At 37.4% G+C, this 20032-nt stretch overlaps 4 protein-coding genes across 5 annotated transcripts in view; 1 reads left to right on the top strand and 3 right to left on the bottom strand.

Moving 5' to 3' along the window:
* The window catches only part of LOC111499010 (mediator of RNA polymerase II transcription subunit 33A), an 11853-nt gene extending 8856 nt beyond the window's left edge, over nucleotides 1–2997 (top strand). For both annotated transcript variants that reach the window (XM_023150445.1, XM_023150444.1), the window contains exons 10-12: nucleotides 161–818; nucleotides 1129–1335; nucleotides 1666–2997. In XM_023150445.1, coding sequence (XP_023006213.1) covers nucleotides 161–818; nucleotides 1129–1335; nucleotides 1666–2783 — 1983 coding nt within the window. In that variant the 3' untranslated portion in view covers nucleotides 2784–2997. The remainder of the gene's footprint in view (nucleotides 1–160; nucleotides 819–1128; nucleotides 1336–1665) is intronic.
* LOC111499011 (pentatricopeptide repeat-containing protein At5g19020, mitochondrial) lies at nucleotides 2920–5437 on the bottom strand. Its single transcript, XM_023150446.1, has one exon. The coding sequence runs from the start codon at nucleotides 5251–5253 to the stop codon at nucleotides 3145–3147; it is 2109 nt and encodes a 702-aa protein (XP_023006214.1). The 5' UTR covers nucleotides 5254–5437; the 3' UTR covers nucleotides 2920–3144.
* A 540-nt stretch (nucleotides 5438–5977) lies between these two features.
* Nucleotides 5978–10328, bottom strand: LOC111499018 (uncharacterized protein At5g19025-like). Its single transcript, XM_023150455.1, has 2 exons — nucleotides 9467–10328; nucleotides 5978–6446 (listed from the first exon to the last, which is right to left on the bottom strand). Exons 1-2 carry the CDS (start codon nucleotides 10093–10095, stop codon nucleotides 6401–6403), a joined length of 675 nt encoding a protein of 224 aa, XP_023006223.1. The 5' UTR covers nucleotides 10096–10328; the 3' UTR covers nucleotides 5978–6400.
* Nucleotides 10329–11325: 997 nt separating this feature from the next.
* On the bottom strand, nucleotides 11326–16241 carry LOC111499015 (serine incorporator 3). The gene is made up of 6 exons (XM_023150451.1): nucleotides 15979–16241; nucleotides 14648–14881; nucleotides 13640–13751; nucleotides 13372–13546; nucleotides 12415–12655; nucleotides 11326–11848 (listed from the first exon to the last, which is right to left on the bottom strand). Exons 1-6 carry the CDS (start codon nucleotides 16151–16153, stop codon nucleotides 11550–11552), a joined length of 1236 nt encoding a protein of 411 aa, XP_023006219.1. The 5' UTR covers nucleotides 16154–16241; the 3' UTR covers nucleotides 11326–11549.
* Nucleotides 16242–20032: the final 3791 nt, after the last annotated feature.

Raw genomic sequence — 20032 nt, 5'->3', positions numbered from 1 at the left:
TTTTTTTTTTTTTTTTTTTTTTTTTTTTTTTTTTTTTTTTTTTTTTTTTTTTTTTTTTTTTTTTTTATGTAGTTTTATTTTGTTGTTCTAATTTTTTTCAAAATGAGATTCCAACCTCCACCCATCAATTTCATTAGGCCTTCATTGATATGTGTTCTAGGTTCCACAGCTTGCTTGTTCACTGATGCCAATCTGCGAGGTTTTCGGATCGTGTGTGCCAAACCTCAATTGGACCTTAACAACAGGGGAGGAAATCTCTGCTCATGCCGTGTTTTCAAATGCATTTACTCTTCTCTTAAAGCTTTGGAGATTTAACCATCCTCCTCTAGACCATGGAGTGGGTGATGCACCTACAGTTGGATCTCAACTTACTCCAGAATATCTACTATTAGTGAGAAATTCCCATCTAGTATCTGGAAATGTCCACAAAGATCGCAATAAAATGAGACTTTCAGCTGTGGCAAGTTCCTCTTCCCCTCAACCAATATTTGTAGACTCATTTCCTAAATTGAAAGTCTGGTATCGACAACATCAAGCATGTATAGCGTCAACCCTCTCGGGTCATGTTCATGGCAACCCAGTTCATCAGACTGTTGATGGACTTCTTAACATGATGTTTCGAAGAATTAATGGGGGAAATCAACCTTTAACTTCAGTTACTTCTGGAAGCAGTAGTTCTTCTGGGCCTGGAAATGAAGATTCTTCTTTAAGACCTAAATTGCCTGCCTGGGATATAATGGAAGCTGTTCCTTTTGTGATTGATGCTGCTCTAACAGCCTGTGCTCATGGAAAGCTTTCTCCTCGTGAGTTGGCTACAGGTCAGTATGAATACTGGTTGGATAAATTTCACGCAATTTTTGTTTATCTTGTTCATGATTGATCTGTATATCTTTTATATTTCTTCTTATGTTATCGAGGGAGCACATAAACTGTAAATTTTCAGTTTTCTACAATCACGCCAGAAATCTAAGTTGCTATGCCATACATTTGTTGAAGCTTGTCTGAACTTTGGATTTCTGCTAAGTTGTGTACTTAAGAAGTAAATTTGAAATAAAGCTCTCATACCTAATTTTGAAATGAACAGACTTTATATCTAATCATTAATTTCTTTTCATGTAATCATTCCAGGACTTAAAGATCTAGCAGATTTTCTACCAGCATCTTTAGCAACCATAGTGAGCTACTTTTCTGCAGAAGTAACTCGGGGATTATGGAAACCTGTTTTTATGAATGGATCAGATTGGCCAAGCCCAGCAGCAAATCTTTCTAATGTTGAAGAGCAGATCAAGAAAATCCTAGCTGCTACTGGCGTTGATGTCCCTAGCCTGGCTGCAGGTTTGGTCATTCTAATCACTGTAAACTTCTAAATCATAATATTTAAGTTTGATTATGCATTTCAAGATAACTTCCAAAGTAAACCAACGACACAGCATTCACATGGATTATGTTTGATTGTTCAAGTGATAAGTTAGGGGCTTCATGTTGTTTGTAATCACCGTTTCGGTTCAATCAAGCACCTTCTAAATTTATACACTCCATTAAAGATTCAATCAAAATATGAAAAAATCAAATCAGAAAGAAAAACCTTATTAGCCTCGTGCATAAATCTATCAACCCCATAATGAAATTGGTTAATAACGACTTTTTTATCTGTGACTTTTGTAGGGGGAAGTTCTCCAGCCACACTTCCTCTGCCCTTAGCTGCCTTTGTAAGCCTTACTATAACCTACAAAATAGACAGAGCATCCGAACGTTTCCTCAATTTGGCTGGCCCGGCCTTGGAGTCTCTTGCAGCTGGTTGCCCCTGGCCATGCATGCCAATTGTTGCTTCCTTGTGGACTCAAAAAGCCAAACGTTGGAGTGATTTCCTGGTCTTTTCAGCATCTCGTACAGTTTTCCTTCAGAATTGCGATGCTGTGGTTCAGCTTCTCAAAAGCTGCTTCACTGCCACCCTTGGCCTAACTGCCAATCCCCTCTCAAATCATGGGGGTGTTGGGGCCCTTCTTGGCCACGGATTTGGATCTCATTTCTGTGGTGGGATTTCTCCTGTTGCTCCAGGAATTCTTTTTTTACGTGTCTACCGATCAATTAGAGACGTCGCACTATTGGTTGAAGAGATTCTCTCTCTTCTGATGGATTCTGTACGAGAAATAGCTTGTAACGGTGCTCGAAAAGAGAGATCAGGGAAACTGAGAACAACCAATAACGGAAAAAGATATGGACAGATTTCACTATCTTCAGCAATGATTCAAGTAAAGCTTGCAGCTTCCCTTGGAGCTTCATTAGTATGGCTATCAGGCGGTTTAGTATTGGTTCAATCTGTGATAAAAGAAACATTGCCTTCTTGGTTCATTTCAGTTCACAGGTCCGAGCAAGAGGAATGTTCAGAGGGGATAGTTTCCATGCTTGGGGGATATGCATTAGCTTACTTTGCAGTGTTATGTGGGGCTTTTGCTTGGGGCACTGACTCTTCATCATCTGCATCAAAGAGGCGTCCCAAAATCCTAGGTGTTCATATGGAGTTTCTTGCAAGTGCCCTCGACGGAAAAATATCACTAGGTTGTGATTGGGACACATGGCGTGCCTACGTGACCGGGTTCGTGAGCCTAATGGTTGGTTGCACACCGAGCTGGGTTCTTGACGTAGATGTAGAAGTATTGAAACGATTGAGTAATGGACTCAAGCTATGGAACGAAGAAGAGCTTGCTCTTGCATTGCTTGGACTTGGTGGGGTTGGTACCATAGGTGCAGCTGCTGAACTGATAATTGAAAGTGAGACTTGAGTTTATTCAGCCATTTTTGTATTCTTTTAGGTTGATTTCTAAGAGTTAGAATTAGTTGTACTATAGCTTTCTTCAAGTCAGTCTTGTAACCATCAGTAGAGAACTTTGTAACAAGTTCTTCCATTGTGCACGAAAATTAACAAATGTAAATTGGTCCATTTCCCCTTCCCCCATATTTCAAACATCAATACAAAGAAATCTGGGTTATAACAAATCCTTTATAACTTTACCCGGACCAAAGGTTCGTAGACAGAGTCAAATTCTTGAGTCCTAAGTCCCTATATCAAGGTGTCGACTCTAAACACGTATGCAAAAGAGTTAATTGACCAAAGTTTTCATGGTTTCCCATGTCCATAATTCTTCATACAACACCACTGCACCCAGGTGATCTTATCATCCTTTGACTTTGCATTGCTCTCCTCACCAAGGATGCATCCTCCCATAACCCTGCATCGGCGTATAAGTTCGACAGGAGGACTCGACCTGCCCCGTGGGATGGTTCCAATCTAGCTAAATTCTCTGCAGCTCTTTCACCTATTTCGACTTCCCCATGTGTTCGGCAAGCTGCCAATAATGTGCCCCATATCACAACATCTGCCTTCATTGGCATGGTTCTTATAGTTTCCTCCGCTTCCCTTAATCGGGCAGCTCTGCCTAACAGATCGACTAGACACCCATAATGCTTAATGTTTGGTTCTACGCCATATACACTCTTCATGCTCCAGAAATATCTCTCCCCAAGCTCAACCAAACCAGCATGGCAACAAGCACCAAGGACCCCGAGGAATGTGATCGAGTTGAGCTTGATACTACGTCTTTGCAAGTCGGAAAAGATTTCAAGAGACAAATTCGCATGCCCATGCATCGCCAATCCACATATGACGGCGTTCCACGGTGAGACTGTGGAGGCCTTGTCTCTGATCTGATAAAACACATTCATGGCAGTGCTGATACTTCCACATTTGGCATACATGTCAATGACTGCAGCACTCAAATTATCATTAAGAGGAATGGCTTTGTTGCAAACATACTCATGCGCCCATCTTCCTTCTGCCAGTTTACCTGAAGCTGCAATGGCTGAGAAAACACTAACCATGGTGATCTCGTTCGCCACGACACCTCTGACCACCATTCCATGGAAAAGCTCTAAAGCCACATCAGGTAACTCATTCTGTGCATAACCAGAAATCATGGTGCTCCATGAAAACACATCTTTTTCAGGCATCACATCAAATATTTGCCTTGCTTGATCAATCATTCTGTTCTTCATGAAGCCCACAATAAGGGCATTTGAAGTTGCGAGATGACTCTTATCACTCACCTGGTACTGCAAATTAGCAAGCTCAATCCTTCCACAAGCTGAATAGAAACTAATGAGAGTTGCTTGCATGAAATCATAACAATCAAAACCAGTTTTCACTATGATTGAATGGAGCTGCCTGCCCTCATCAATTGAAATTGACTGCCCACAAGCAGAAAGCAAATCAACAATCATCACTTCATTGGGGTGAAGATCACTTTTTCTCATTGCAGAAAACATCGACAAAGCTTCCCTTAATTGTTTCACTTGCACAAACCCATCAATCATTGTAGCCCAAGAAATCACATCTTTTTCTGGGATCCTATCAAACAACTCTATTGCTTTATCAACAAGGCCTGATTTTACATACCCTTTTAACATCACATTCCATGAAACAGTATTACGCACTGGCATCTCATTGAATAACCTCCTAGCATCTTTTAAACTTGAACAAACACAATACATGTGCAGCAAATTTGTGGAAATAAGAACAAGACCAATGAAATGTAGCTTTATTACCAGTGCATGGAGCATCAAGCAATTCCAAATCCCACCAATATGTGAACATGCTGACATGACACTTGCAATTGTCACTTCATTTGGGGCCACACCTGCAGACCTCATATCCTTGAAAATCTCAATTGCTTCCCTCCAACAATCATTCTGTGCCAAACCCAAAATCATGGTGGTGTAAGAGACGCATCCTCTTTCAGGCATTTTGTCGAACAGGTGGCGTGCGTTCTCCAATTGGCGAAGTTTAACATACCCAGATAACATGATGTTACAAGATACAGAATCCAGGCCAGAACACGAATCAAACAACAATCTGGCATCGGCAATATGTCCACATTTGGCATACATATTAATCAAGCTATTAAGGATGAAAGTATTGGAATCAAACCCAGATTTGAGGACGGTGGCATGGATTTGCTGCCCTTGAAAAATAGCTGAGCTAGATGCGCAGGACTTCAAAGCTGAGACCAAGGAGAGCTCGTAATCCAAGCAGTTGCCTGAAGGTCTGCCATTGAAGAATGAGGTAAGATTGTGGAGGGGCCGTGAAGAAGGTCCGATTGTGGAGAAGGAGGAAACCCATTTGGGATAAAGCGGAGTAAATGAAAGAGGAATCGTAATACGTCGAGAGAACAATTTTGGTATCGCAAAAACGAGCATGAGAGGAAACCATCTAGTATCACTCAACAAGTTCTGTTTAAATCCCGATCTCCATGGATATATATTTTTCTATCTGTCTCTCTCATTCCCTCTTCCTCGTCGTCGTGCAGGATCGATCAGTCAGCGAGAGATATAAACAGAGGGCAAGAGCGAGAGCCCGAAGGGAAAAGAGGAACGAGAAGACAACCTAATTGGTTGAAGTTGATTCATCATTTTGAACGACAGAGAGAAATTTTAGAAAATTGATTGATGAACTGTAATTTGTAAAAAAAATAAAAATAAAAAACTTATTACTCGTTAAAAACACTATATTATCAAATTATCAAAATTTTGAATCAAATTCCAAAAGCAAAAATAAGTTTTCAAAACAGAGAACCTTTGATTTTTTAAATATAGAAACCTATGGATGAAAATAGATTGAAAAAAACGTATTCAGAACTGGCACATCGCCTGGTGTCTACCCATTTGTAATGACCTTAACCGCCTGGTGTCTACCCATTTGTAATGACCTTAACCCAAGCCCACTGCTAGTAGATATTGTCCTCTCTGGACTTTCCCTTCCGGGTTTCTCCTCAAGACTTTAAAACGCGTATGTTAGGGGAAAGTTTCCACAACCTTATAAAGAGGGTTTAGTTCTCCTCCCCAACCAATGTGGGACATCACAGATTACCTATTAAAACTTGTGTTCATTTTAAAAGTTCGACATGTACGAAAAAGACATTCCTCGATTTTTAACGACTCATTACTGTACAACTAAAGCTATATTAGTGTTATTTCAACCCCATCTACATGGGCAGAGAACCACTAAATAGATCAAAAGAGAGAAAATATAAGGGAAAAAGAAGAAAATAATCTTCCCATCACACTTGCAAGATGGAGCAGGAGATATAACTATCATAGTCTGTGGTTTTATTTGCAGTAAGTTCGGTATATATTTCCATTTCCATGGGCGAGGAAGAATCTCCCAGGATAGTGCAGCCTGTTTCTGGCAATGAATACCCACTGTGTTATATAGTATATGTTCTTATAAAAGAAAGCTCTAGTCATCCATATGTTTCAGAAAGAGCATCTAAAATTAAGTAAAATGATGGGAAGAGAAAGTAAGATATCTGGAAGGTCTTCTCGACAGCGAAGTCACTATCGACGATCAGTGATCATCTCCTCCCCCATTAAGATCCAGTGTTGCCAGAACCCTGCGGAAAATGGCAGCATTGAAGATTACTAATGTGATCGAAAAATCAAACAAGGATTTTCTTGAGCAAATCATAAGGTCAGAGATGTGCATGAGATTGTTCATCAGTGAAAACATGTTTTTCCTTAACATAAATGAGGATACAATATGAAGATGCTCTTCATAGTAAATGTAAGATGTGCTATACAGCTTCCTCAGTTCATCAGAAATAGAAAACCAAAACTTTTCTAAGGACTAAATGTTAGGCACACTCCATCAGAGTTTGACAATCTTACTTTCAAGGACTTGAATATTCAGTTATGTTCTTATAGATCTTGCCAATATATATCATCAGGAACAAATTCTAAAAGTCTTGCCAACTAACCCAACAAACATGTTTGAAATTTTGAATGCTTGACTTGAACAAAGGCAAAAGAAATTCCTGTTATTTGCTTTCTGAAACAAAGAACTTGAAGCAGATTTAACTTCAGTACGAAAATGATATGGATTCAGGTTTGATATAGCTCAATGCAAGCTTGATGTAAAAAGTCGGTACAAAAGCTGAGATGAGACAGACGCTAGAATCTACAGCCAATTGATATGTTTGTTTACTACTCACCACGTGGGCCAGGAATCGGGATGCATTGTGTAATAGCTTAAGCCCACCGCTAGCATATATTGTCCTCTTTGGACTTTTCCTTTCGGGCTTCCCATCAAAGTTATAAAACACGTCTAGCATGGAGAGGTTTCCACACCCTTATAAAGGATGTTTCGTTCTCCTCTCCAACCGATGTGGGATCTCACAATCCACCAAATCTACCAACATCTCCCTAGCAGACATGTTTTAAAAACTTTGAGGGACAGCTCAAAGAGGACCATATCTACTAGCAGTGGGTTTGGGCTGTTACACATTGGGTTCCTATTCCATTTGCCCACATGGGGTAAAACAGGAAATTAGGACAATTACCAATCCATAGATCCTGCAAGTTATATTACAGTTTTCATGCTTCCACATCTTTTGTGAAACTGAAACCAGTGAAGTAAAATAGGATGAAGCTAGCCACACAACTAGATGATCATAATTAGCTTCCCAGAAAAGAAAGGCTACATGCATATATAGAACATCGATAAAATTGTTGAAACACTACATGACAAGACTTGACTTGTTAAGCAAAAAAGGCTAACCAAGTATTGGGTATATCTTTTTTATTGAAAAACCTCTGATGAATCTCACTCATGTTGAACAGGTTCATAATAACCAATGAGTCTGGTTCAAGTTGTTTTGTGTCAAGAGGTTGATTATTTGGCAACATATCGACACAAATAAATTTAATCTTCGTGTGATTTTTTTCGAAGCAAAATAAAGCTATAGCATCATTGTGTAGATCAAGTATAATCCAAATCGCGTTCCTACTTGCTAATAAAGTGATTAGCTTTTGAAAGTCCTGGAAAGGTGAGGTTTAAAGTCAACACTAAAGTTTTGTGGAATTGTGTGGTAGGAGAGAAACCAAAGAGATTTGAAGGAAAAAGGTTTTGTTAAGATATTTGTGCGGTAATGTACAGCACACCTCCTCATGGTGGTGCTCTCACAAAAAAATTCTGTTGCAATTCGAGCCTCTCCATAGATTTTTTTTGCAATTGGAAGTGTGAGATCTCACATCGTTTGGGGAGGAGAACGGAACATTCTTTATAAGAGTGTAGAAACCTCTCCTAGCAGACGCATTTTAAAAATCTTAAGGGAAAGCCCAAAAAGGACAATATCTGCTAGTGGTGGGGTTGGCATGTTACAGGAAGCCTCTTCTTTTATGGTCCTTTTGAGAAGGAGTCTTCTCTGCCCAGCCCGCCCCTAGGCTGTTCTCTTGGGTTTTTTAGCTATCATAACGTTCCAGAATGCATCATATACCAATGCCAGGGTTCATTAAAACAATTAGATATGGTCTATTGGGTAAATCATGACTGAAAAAGAAATCGGGTAAAGCTCGCAAGAATTAAGTAAATTAAACAACAACTAGAGCTGAACACCATGCATACATAAAATTTAGTTAGAAGCTAGGAGAACAGAACATCAATGCTTCAACCTAGCCAATAATTGCTAACCAGAAACAAATTACTTGGGGTATGCTAACCGAGTCCCTGAAACTTGCTAGCATAGCTTCCCACTGAAAAATAATTAACCAACTTTGAAGAATGGACCCAAGAGAGAAGAAAACTTGCATCAAATGGGGGAAAAAACGACTAAACATCTTCTCTAGATCAAAACATGAAACAAGAAGCTATCTCCCTAAAAATAATATTTGCACCAGGAAGAACAAGTTTGAAAGTAAGTTTACATAAATTGAATTTCACCATCCTCAATAGATGTCAAAAAGGGGGAAGAAACAGAAGATAGTAGTACTATACCGACCGAGAACGGTATGAATTTAAATCTGAGCTCAGAAACAAAACGGGCAAGTAAAGACTATGAGGGACTCTGCAACTATGAGTCCAGGATGCTAGGTTAGCTACATAATTAGTTTCATTTAACAATTCAGTCCAGAACTTGAATTTATGAGCATGACTGAGGGACTCTGCAATACTTAAAAATCCTGATTCCTGTCAATGGGAATTGATCTGATCGACATTTTTTCTTGTTGAAAAATCAACGTATAAAAGGAAGATGTATAATAGATTTTGATTCACCAAACAGAAATAAGATAGTCTTCCTCTTCCATAATCTTAACTGAAATATTAGACAGGGGAAGAAATTTCACACCAGTTTCAAAATGAGTTGAGCACTAAGGTTCGTCCAGAGTTTCATGTATGTCACAGGGACATCAATAAATGCTATCTAAATTCAGATACACCATTTTCCTTCATCATTTTCTTTTCAGTTATGGGGTTTTGCAAGGGAGAAGGAGGTCGTGATAATTGCAGCAGAACAGACCCAATTCTAGAATTACAAAACAAGAGCGAAAGAGATCAAGCCTTTGAATGATCAGAGCAAACAAAAACAATCCCCAAAAAAGATTCATGGGCACTGTATCGAATAAATAATGAACTTACTTCTTATGCCGCCGCCCACGCTTAGTCCCCCAGCCTTCAAGCTTCGCGATGGGGCAGCCACAGCGCGCCCGGAAGAGCAGAACAGCTCGGCCATTGGGTGGTGCCATCTTCCTCAGCTCGGACCTCAAGCACTCATAATCCGGATTGGCCACATTACTACCTTTCCACGGCAATTTATCTATCTCCTTCGACCCATTCTTCACACACTCCTCCGTTTGCAATTGCAGATCAAACTCCATAGCTTTTTTCAACCCTTTACATCCCGGCTTCGCGCATTTCCTCGATCTGGCGCCACAACAAATCTCAAACACGCCAATAGTCACACAGAAGAACAACAAAAACCCAGCAATAAACGGAAACGGAAATTGAGGAAGCTGCGGGGCTGAATGCGATAAGAGAATCGACAGAGAGTTGAAAATGTAGGAGAAATATGACGTTACAAGGAAGGTACCAGAAAAGAGAACAAGAATGAGAATAAGAAGGTCAAGGGTTGCCGATGGCGAATGTTTACAGAGAAGAGAATTGCTAGGGTTAGGGTTTGCAGAAGTCTTGGATTTGGGAATTGACGACGATGAGGAGAGAATTGAGGACGGAGGCATGGCGGTGGTCGGAACCAGAAGATTGCGCATGTTATAGAGAGAGCCCAATGGGAGCTTCGCAATAATGGAGTTTACAGTTTGGGAAAAATAAGGGATCTGACTGTAAAAGGGGGATTTTAGAGAGAGAGGAAGATTGAAGAAGAAGAAGAAGATGAAGAATGGCGCACATTAGCGAAGTGGTGGTGACGGACCGGAGATTGTGGGCCGTCTGATTGAGGATTTAACACGCGCCACGGAGGAGAGTGGCTGAGAATAGGGAAGAAACACAATATTTTTTTTAATATATATATAATTAATTAATTTGTTTTTCCGGTAAAGTTGATGAAATTATGTTTAAATGACCGTTGAGTTTCTGGCAAATCAATTAATAATTCTATAAAAAGAAAGGTAACGAAAATGAGGGAACATATTTATTTGAATTTTAAGAAATTAGTGGCGTTTATGGATAACTTTAAACTACTTCGGACATTGTTTGTTTGGAATTTCATAAATCAAACTTTATATTTAGAATTATATATAAATATATAAAATAAAAGTTACCTCTCAAATCGATGACTCAAGCTTGGAGAGGCGGTGAAAACTACCATCCTAGAGCACGGTAGGGGTAGAGGAAACTTCTAGTGGAACGATAAAATGCGTAGAGATCGAAAAAAACACCAACGACGAAAACACTCTGTTGCTCGATACTAACACTGAGAGATGAAAGTTAGGGGAGCAAATGAGATTAGATACTCCAATAGTCTTACGGATATTAGACGCTCCGTGTATCGACACGTGCAATGCTATAGCCAATACATTAAAAATTTCATCTAAAGAGTCCGTTCGCAAAAATGAAACTCAAAGAAATTGACAGGATAATATATATATATATACCTATATTACTTTCTAAATTAATAGTATTTAAATAGTTTGACATTTAAATCCTATCCTTATATATATACAGGATAATTACTTAACTTTAAAATATTTTAGTGATAAAAATATTTTTTTATAGTTTAACCATGAACTTTTGAAATGATAATTGATAAAGAACTTCTTCATAACCAACTAAAAGATAACGTGTAAAACTAAACCAGCTAAATTATTATATTGGAACTACAAAGTAACCAAAATTTCAAAATATCAATAAATTATGATGAACAAGTAAAAATGGGATTTATACAACTAACAATTGATAACATAATTTCAAACCAATAAAATGCCAAAAAAAAGAAAAAAAAAAACAAACAAAATTCGAAGCAATTAAAAGATGCCCAAAAGTTCAAAACAAACAATAGAAACAAAAACTTAATACAATATATGGATATTTCTGGACAGTCCACAACTACACAGAATTTAAGATTCAACTATACAACACTTTTTTTTTTGCTATACTTTTTTTCTTAGAGACCAAATAGGCTGATGTTTTTCCTGTTCCCAGCAGCTTAGAGTTATAGAAATATATGCTAGTATGCTAAATATACACTCGGAATGAAATGACAGACCTAAAAGAACTCGCGATCGGGTAGAAGGAGAGGGGCGATGAGTGACCAAATATATAGAGCAGCAGTGACCCACTCTGTGCCAATACGTACCCAAACTGACGTCCAGCCAACGTCTATGAGGTCCGAGCTCTCGTTCAGGCTAGTCCAGCCTGAAAGTAGCATGGCTGAGTACATGCTTGCAAGAGCAAATATCAGGTGGAAGAATGTATAGGAGTAACTGACAGGCTGTCCCTCTCCCTCTGTTTTTTTGTTCTTTCCATCCTCCAAGTCTTCTGCTTCAAGAAGAGGTTTACTCCCACCTAGCCAAACAATGAGAAATTAGAAGCCAATAATGCAGCGATGAACACCATTCCCTCCTTAAAAACATCAGAGTTCAAAATCTTCTCATCTCTTTTTCTGTTTTTTTCCATCTAGTCTCAGTGCTTGACTAAAATTCTACTTTAATGAATAGAAAATGACGCGAGTTGGAAAGTAAATAATTTGTACTAATGTATATATTATTAAATGGTCAACGTGAGGATTGAGGCATACACCCACGACCATAAGGTTAGAGGTTCAAATCCAACGTGAAGATTGAGGCATACACCCACGACCATAAGGTTAGAGGTTCAAATTCAACGTGAGGATTGAGGCATACACCCTCGACCATAAGGTTAGAGGTTCAAATCCAACCTGAGGATCGAGGCATACACCCTCGCGCCCATAAGGTTAGAGGTTCAAATCTCTCGATCCTATAACTTAACACATAAAAAATGTTATTAATAAATATTCTTCGAATGAACTCTATGAGTCCTCTCCCTTACATTGCAATTGGTAATTAAACTATTTAGTAATGGAGGTGTTCTGCAAGTTTAGGCATACGCACCTGCTCTTGGTGAAGATGGGGGAGAAAGAAATGTTGTTGAAGATCCAGCACGAAGAGCAGAATAAATAACAGAGAGGACTGTTGTGAGCATTCCAAGGACAAGGGTACCAACGGAGACTGCTTTAGATTTTGTATGAAGACCATTGCACACGTAGTCACGTGGTTCACTAGAAAGACCAGTATAGCACACATATGCGCAATAAACTGATATCACAGAAGCAGGCAATAGACTTCCATTTACCTGTTTAAAATAACCAACCACATTAATCAGGTCCAAAATTTCTCTCTTAATTCTTTTCCATAAAAATAAAAAATAAAAAAATAAAAAAATAAAAAAATCTATGGAGAGGAGAGATGCAATCTCATTTTAAATAACATAGAATCTAGCATATTTCCATGACATATATGTTAGGAATCATGGATCTCCACAATTATATGATATTGTCCACTTTGAGCATAAGCTCTCATGGCTTTGCTTTGGGCTTCCCCAAAAGGCCTCATACCAATGGAGATGTATTTCTTACTTATAAACTCATGATGATTCCCTAGCTAATGTGGGACTCTCTCCCAACAATCCTCAACAACATATATATATTCTTATTGTTCCTGCAACGAAACATAAAGCATTAGACGATTTTCTTAAATGGATAGAACATGACTTGCTATTTCATGCCAATCGCTCGTTACGAGGGAAAAAGAGTTTTTTCCCAAGCATTTTCCACCTTTGGCAATTGGCATTTAATATTCTGTTTCAACTATCTCAGTCTACTTACTAACGGTGTATAAACTTATTGGATGTCCACAGGAAGAAGTGTTACAGAGCTTCAATTCAATAACACAGCTGGAATTCATAGAATGCAGAATAGGAAATGTACAGGAATGGATATAATATAAGAGATACAACACGAAGTTATGTCAAATACGCACTATAAAACAATAACAACATTAAGTACTTACCGCTGGGTGCAAAGCAATTACAGCAAATACAAATGCAAGAATCATGGTCATGACTAGGAAGAAGACATTGAGGCCACAGTTATGGCCTGAGGGATTGAACCAAATAAACAAAAGTCCCGGGATAGCGAATGCTGCAAGGTAGCAACCAATTGATATCACAAGAAGAGCAATATACCTATCCATACCAATTAGTTAATCAGCAACCAAACAAGATTTGGATAAAAAATGGTATTGTCTTAGGGAGGCAGCAAGTAAAACTTGAACTCACCATTTCCGTTCATCCTTCTCGACCCAGGAGTCATTCCAGGAGTGTGTAAAGTCAAGTAAGAGAATCACTTGAACCAATAAAAACAACCCAGCCCCAAATATGGATAGAACTCCTGCAATTACGAGAAGGATACACAAATACACCTAACTATAAATAATTGTCCTTTTCAGATGTGTAAAATCAATAGCACAAGCATAAAAGGAAATCAAATTAAAATGAACAAAAAGTATCAAGTTGTGGTGAAATGCGAGGCAACTACAAACTGTCCTGAGCAAATCAAGGGTCCATAGATTAATGTCAGAAGCATTTTCGATTGATCCTGTTCACACAACTTGATTCTACCACATCTATAGAGACAAAAAATTATTCCTCTGAAATTATGGGAGATAAGAAGATAAGTATTGGAAAATATGACTTGGGAGTAAACTAAACCAGCCAAAGTATAAAGGAGAAGTCACTATTTCCAAAACATGCAATTACAATTGTCTTAATGATAATCTTAATAAATTGAATTGTTTATCCTTAATGATGGAAAGCTGGTTAATTCCTCGATAATTATTGATTGTCTAAAAGCATCCAAAAGTACTTAAATATTTGGAGAGGAATTTTCCATGGTCTCATCTAGCTGCGTTTTTTGGCTTCTAATTGGTCTACTCTTTTGGAGGTTTTTCTGTAACTATAGTTATCTTTCTATCAATGCCAGCAGTATCCTTTTGTTTCTCTTTTGGTAACTTCCTTTGGTTCCTGAGTTTTCCTCCTCTTTTCTTACTTATCATATATATATTCAATGTAAAGTTTCTAGTTTCCCATTGAAGAAATGAGTTTCTTTTTTCAAGAGGAAGGGATTAAAGTACTTAATTGAGTAGTACTTTGAAGCTTTCTTGCTATGAGCCTTCCTGCAAGCTCAAAGTACCTACCAAGGTTTAAAGTAACTTACGATTACCTTGTTTAAAGAAAAATAGACAAGAAATTCGGGTTTAGGAAGGAAGAGTACAAATGACAACTCACCATATATTGAGAAGACAACATTTGGAAGGAAAAACATGAGGACGACTAGCAAAATCCAGATCACCATCTTAGCCATCCATCCTCCATGATGCCATGCATCACGTCTGTCGTTTTGGTCTTTTACACCAATCATTATGAGGGAAAATATAGCAAAAAACAAGAAATTTCCTAAGCTCACACGAAGAACTGCTTGCATTTGAAACCATTCCTCTGGTTGTTCCTCAGTTTTTATCCCTATTAACAAACAAGACAACATCTATAAATTTTAAAAAAAAAATGAAAAATGAAGCACTCTTAATCTTTATTATTGAGCCAGTGACATTTCCATCATATGATAAACAATTAAAGCTTCCAGTTACTTTGTAACTTAAGGATCACGGTTCCAGAAAACACCATTTCATAAACATTATAGCCTCAAATAAGGCTTAAAAGCAATCAAATTTTTATGCTCTCCCCTAATGTTTATTCAAGAACATCTCTTGCAAGTAATAACTCTACGACATCGACAAACTTCCTGATTTTTATTCTCCCCCCTAATGTATCTTGTAGTATTCGTTTTGCTAGTTAATTGCAAATAACGTTAAACTATTGGATTTTAAAAGATAAATTTAGAGTGTGAAGTAAATTTGGAGAGTGAAAACAATAGTCAATATCACTTATACGGATCAACTAGAGAAGCAATAATATTCGTTCCAAGAATTTTATTTAGTGAGAACATCCTATTCAATCCAATCAAGGGAGTCTGCCTATTATTTATTAATTACTTTCATAAGATGCAACTCACAATTGAACTTGGGAGACGACCTTTTATATTTTTCCTTTTTGAAAGCCCGAGATTTAGAGAAGACTTGCCTGTTAGACTAACCAAAACTTCAATTAACTTCCATTTCAACGTATAGAAACCCCAGATACACTCAATAAACCGCCCGCCTCAATTGGCAAGCATAAACTAGCTTCAGGTACAACAAAAAAGTAATAATGATGATTATGAATTCTAGTATCCAATCAGCCCGAGTCAAGTCACCGTTCCTCGGAAAATTAGACTGAGGCCTCGGTCGATTCAACGAGTAGCCACATTTAACCAAATTAATACAGCGACATAACGTAATTCAATACCGACGAGCATACCGCGATCGATTAAATCATGGAATTAAAATTACACACCAGAAAAAACCAAAAATTAAGCTCGAGAAGCAACAAAACCACAATCTGTCGCCACAATAATAACGACGCTCGAGACATTCAGCAGAAGACGCCAAGAAAACGAATATACGAATAAACAATTGAAATCAGTTAGAATAACGAAAATTCAAGCAAGTGATGAAACTCACATGACATCTTCTCCATCAGAGGAGCTCCAAACTCTCTGAGAATCCATGAAGTGACCAAGGAGATGCCGAAAAGGCCACAATAAGCAAGTCTAGCGGAGCTTCTGGAGATTCCGGAAGCGACAGAGGAGCAGAGACCGCATGTGAGAGATGCACAGCACGAAAACAAGCAGGACATTGCTTAGCTCTCGACCTCGAGAATTCTGGATGACGCTCTTCTTCTTGTTCTTGTCTTCCAGAGAAGTCGTTCTTCAGTTTTGCGTATAACACGCAGTGATCGAATTTTCCTTTAGAAAATTTTCGCGGGTAATGGGTTGGGCTTTGGTGTGTGGGCTTATGCAAACGGGATTTATACAGGCCTGTACTCTTGGCCCAATAAGAATAGTGGGCTTTTTCTTTGAGAAATATGGCCTTTTCAATTAAAAATAAAATACTATTTATCTCCAAAATATAAAATTTTAAAAAAAAAACCAAATTAATAAAAATACCATAAAATTTGTATTTTTTCCCAAAAATGTCCCTAAATTTTCAAAAAATTCCCACAATACCCTCCAACTTTCAAACAAGTCTCCACAATACCCTTATCCTTATCGAGGCCATAGTTTGAAAAATATTCTTGAACTTAAATTTTCTTTTATTAATTAAAAAAAATATATTAAATATACCCGGTATGAATTTTAAAAGTAGTATTAACATCATTTACCTTTATAAAAAAAAAATTAAAATAAAATCTTACCGTGGACAAAAACCATCTATCGACACCTGATAAATTATCTCCACACTTTTTAACGTTACTTTTGAAAGTTTATTAATATTTTTGTGCTCGAGATGATATCGGGATATACTCGTTCCCCTCTCCAACTGATGTGGGATCTTACTAATCATCCTTGACGAGGGAAGAAGACTCAAAAAGTATACTTATTTTGAACTCAATATGATATCGGGATATACTCGTTAATTAATGATTGAAGCCTAATTGATATAATATAAACGAAGTCGGATTAAATATATTCTCTCCTTTTTCTTTTTATGGATTATTTTTAAAATAAATAAAAATAAAAATTATTATAATGTTTTGGTTGCCACCGCTAGAGAGAGAAAAATAATTTAAGTTAGGGATAACTCAAATTGTGTGTAATACACACAAAAATGATGTCCCACAACTCAAAATCTTGCTTTATTCCATACCCCATTAATAATCCCACCTCACTAAAACAAATTGTATTTTAAATGTCTTGGATAATTATTTATTTTTTAAAATACTATTTTTATTAACTATTTTTCAATTTAGTAAACGATATTATGACTCGTAAATATTTGAACTTTACGAGTATGATTTATTGTGGATAAGTATGCTTTTTAAAAATAATTAAAAAATAACCCGAGTGTTAGACGAACACGACTCTCCACAATGGTATGATATTGTCCACTTTGAGCATAAGCTCTCATGGCTTTGCTTTGGGCTTCCCAAAAGGCCTCACTCCAATGGAGAGTGTATTCTTAGATTATAAACTCATGATCATTCCCTAAATTAACCGATGTGGGACTTTCATCATCCAACACCGAGAACCCAATTTGAAGATAAAGGGTTCGGTTGGGTTGTTAGCTCTATTTAGGTTGTTCGGGTCACAAACCCAACAGTTTGAATTGGTCCAAAAGATTTTTCCAATTTATTGAATGATGTTCGGAAAACAAGTTTGAAATCTTAGCCAAAAACGCGGGATCGGAGGAGTAGGACGGGGTGGGCAAAGAGTGTTTGGCACGTGGGAGAGATTAGTATGTGTGGTTATTGATTAGAAGTGGGAATGGTACTTGTGATTGTGGTGTTTCAGTTAGTCACATCCTGAGCTGGTTGTGTTTTCTTTTTCCCCCACAAACTTTAGGTTATTAGACTTTAGCCCCTTAGATTATGTGTATAATATTTCTGTAATGTCCTCAGTTGGTCAAGTCTTTATGAAACACACCCTCCAACTACTTCCTTTTTCATTATTGAACCAAACCAGATAGACTTTTCGAACTTTTATGGAAAACAAAGACAATTATGAACCACCTCTTATTTCTACCCTTTAAATAGGTGTAAGAACGGATTTACGTTTTTACGGTCGAGTGAAAAACGACCCGTTAATCTATGTTTCATTCGCGAGGGAGATTATTTTTACTACAAGTCACGTCTGTCGAGTCTCTCTAATTTTTTGTCACGAGAGAGAGAGAGAGAGAAATATCAGCTATACAACGTTCAACAGCATTCTTTTGGTCTCTCTACTCTATCATTTAAGAGAGAGTCGGTCAAACAACCATATTGTTTCTAGAGATGTTCATGGGATTGAGCGGGGACGTACATGTCTTTCCAATCCCCGTCCCTACCTCCTATTTCAACTCATTTATTTTTCACAGTGATTAGAGTGGAGATTCCTTTCGATAAATTTTTTCCTATTTTTTATATATATTTTTTTAAAAAAAATTTAATAGATAATTTTGATTTTTCAATATAATATAGATATATTTATATTTATATATAAAAGTGAGGTGGGGTACGTGATTTGATTCGGGTAAGACGGGAAATATAATCTTTGTCCCCAACTCTGTTCGGATAAGAGAGAAAAATCTCTCCCCAGTCTCTCTTTCATTCTCCGTTTAAATTGGGTTTATCTGTTCCGTTCGAGTGGATAAAATGAACATCTCGATCTCTGTTCTACGATTTGAAAGAGAGTGGTTCAGACAACCCGTTCTAAATGATATATTAGAGAGAAACATGTTACATGAGTTTGGACTTTTATCTTTGGAATTATAATCTCTCTCTCTTCCAACTTTATTGTTAAAAATATCTTGTTATCTTATTAACTTTATAACCCCATGCAATCAGTCTTCATCTACATGTAAAAAAGTGGGTCCATAATGTTCGGGAGAGAATTGATAATTGAGGCTATCGACCTTCGAGTTAGTAATTGGTGTTTTATCCATTGAGCTATACTTAAATTGACTTAAATTTTGTTGAGGAATGTCGGGAGGAGTTCTACATTGGTTAATTAAGGAAATGATCATGGATTTATAAGTAACGAATGCATCGAAAAACCAAAAGTGAAGCTAGAAGAGCTTATGTTCAAAGTGGACAATATTATATCATTGTGGAGGGTAGTTGTTCTTAACATAGTATCAGAGTCATGTTTTTAACTTAGTCATGTCAATAGAATCCTTTAGTGTCAGAACAAAAAAGTTGTGAGCCTTAAAAACGTAGAAGTGAGTCGAGTATCGAACAAATAGTGTATTGAGGGTTCCAGAGAATAAGTTGAGTCTCGATTAAGAGAAAGTTGTTCGTGGGTTTGTTCGAGAAGAGAATTATTGAGCTCAAACAGGACAATATCATATCATTATAGAAGGTCGTAGTTCCTAACAAACTTCACCCACTTAAGTGATTCGTTCCGTTACGCAAATGACTTGTAATTCCATAAATTACACTCACCGACACTTAAGTTGCATAAACTCATTAAATCTCATAATGGGTCACCAATTTTTGGTTTACCCATCTTTGAAATCAAATAAATTAAAAGTTTATTAAAAAATTTCGACTTAATATCTAAAACTTTAAAAAATTAACAAATCAACAAAATAGGTTCGAGTATCTATGTTACTACGAACATGATTTCAAAGTCAAATAAGTTAGAGATACGAACACGACACGAAAATGGGATTTAGACCTGAAAAATAATAATAATAAAACGCACCGCAACCATGGAAATCGGGGCCAAAGGATGAGCAGCCTTATCTAATTAAGCCAAAAAAATGAGGGAAAGAAATAGGCAAATTAACATGCATGTCAATAATCAAAGCTAAACAGCGAGGGGGTCTTGTCCGTCGCCCCTTGCGGGAGGCATCGGCCGGCAGTGGGCTTGGCATTGGCCCTCGTGGGTCACCACCTCACGTGCTTTCATTTGCCTCTTCTCTAAGCACTTTCATCACTTTGCATCTTCCTCTTACCTTCTTCTTCTTCTTTTTTTTTTTTTTTTTTTTTTTTTTTTTTTTTTTTTTTTTTTTTTTTTTTTTTTTTTTTTTTTTTTTT

Source organism: Cucurbita maxima, unplaced genomic scaffold, assembly GCF_002738345.1.
Source record: "Cucurbita maxima cultivar Rimu unplaced genomic scaffold, Cmax_1.0 Cma_Scf00026, whole genome shotgun sequence".
Taxonomy (NCBI): domain Eukaryota; kingdom Viridiplantae; phylum Streptophyta; class Magnoliopsida; order Cucurbitales; family Cucurbitaceae; genus Cucurbita; species Cucurbita maxima.
Note: the sequence above shows the minus strand (reverse complement) of the source record. Positions and strands in the feature narration are given on the sequence as shown.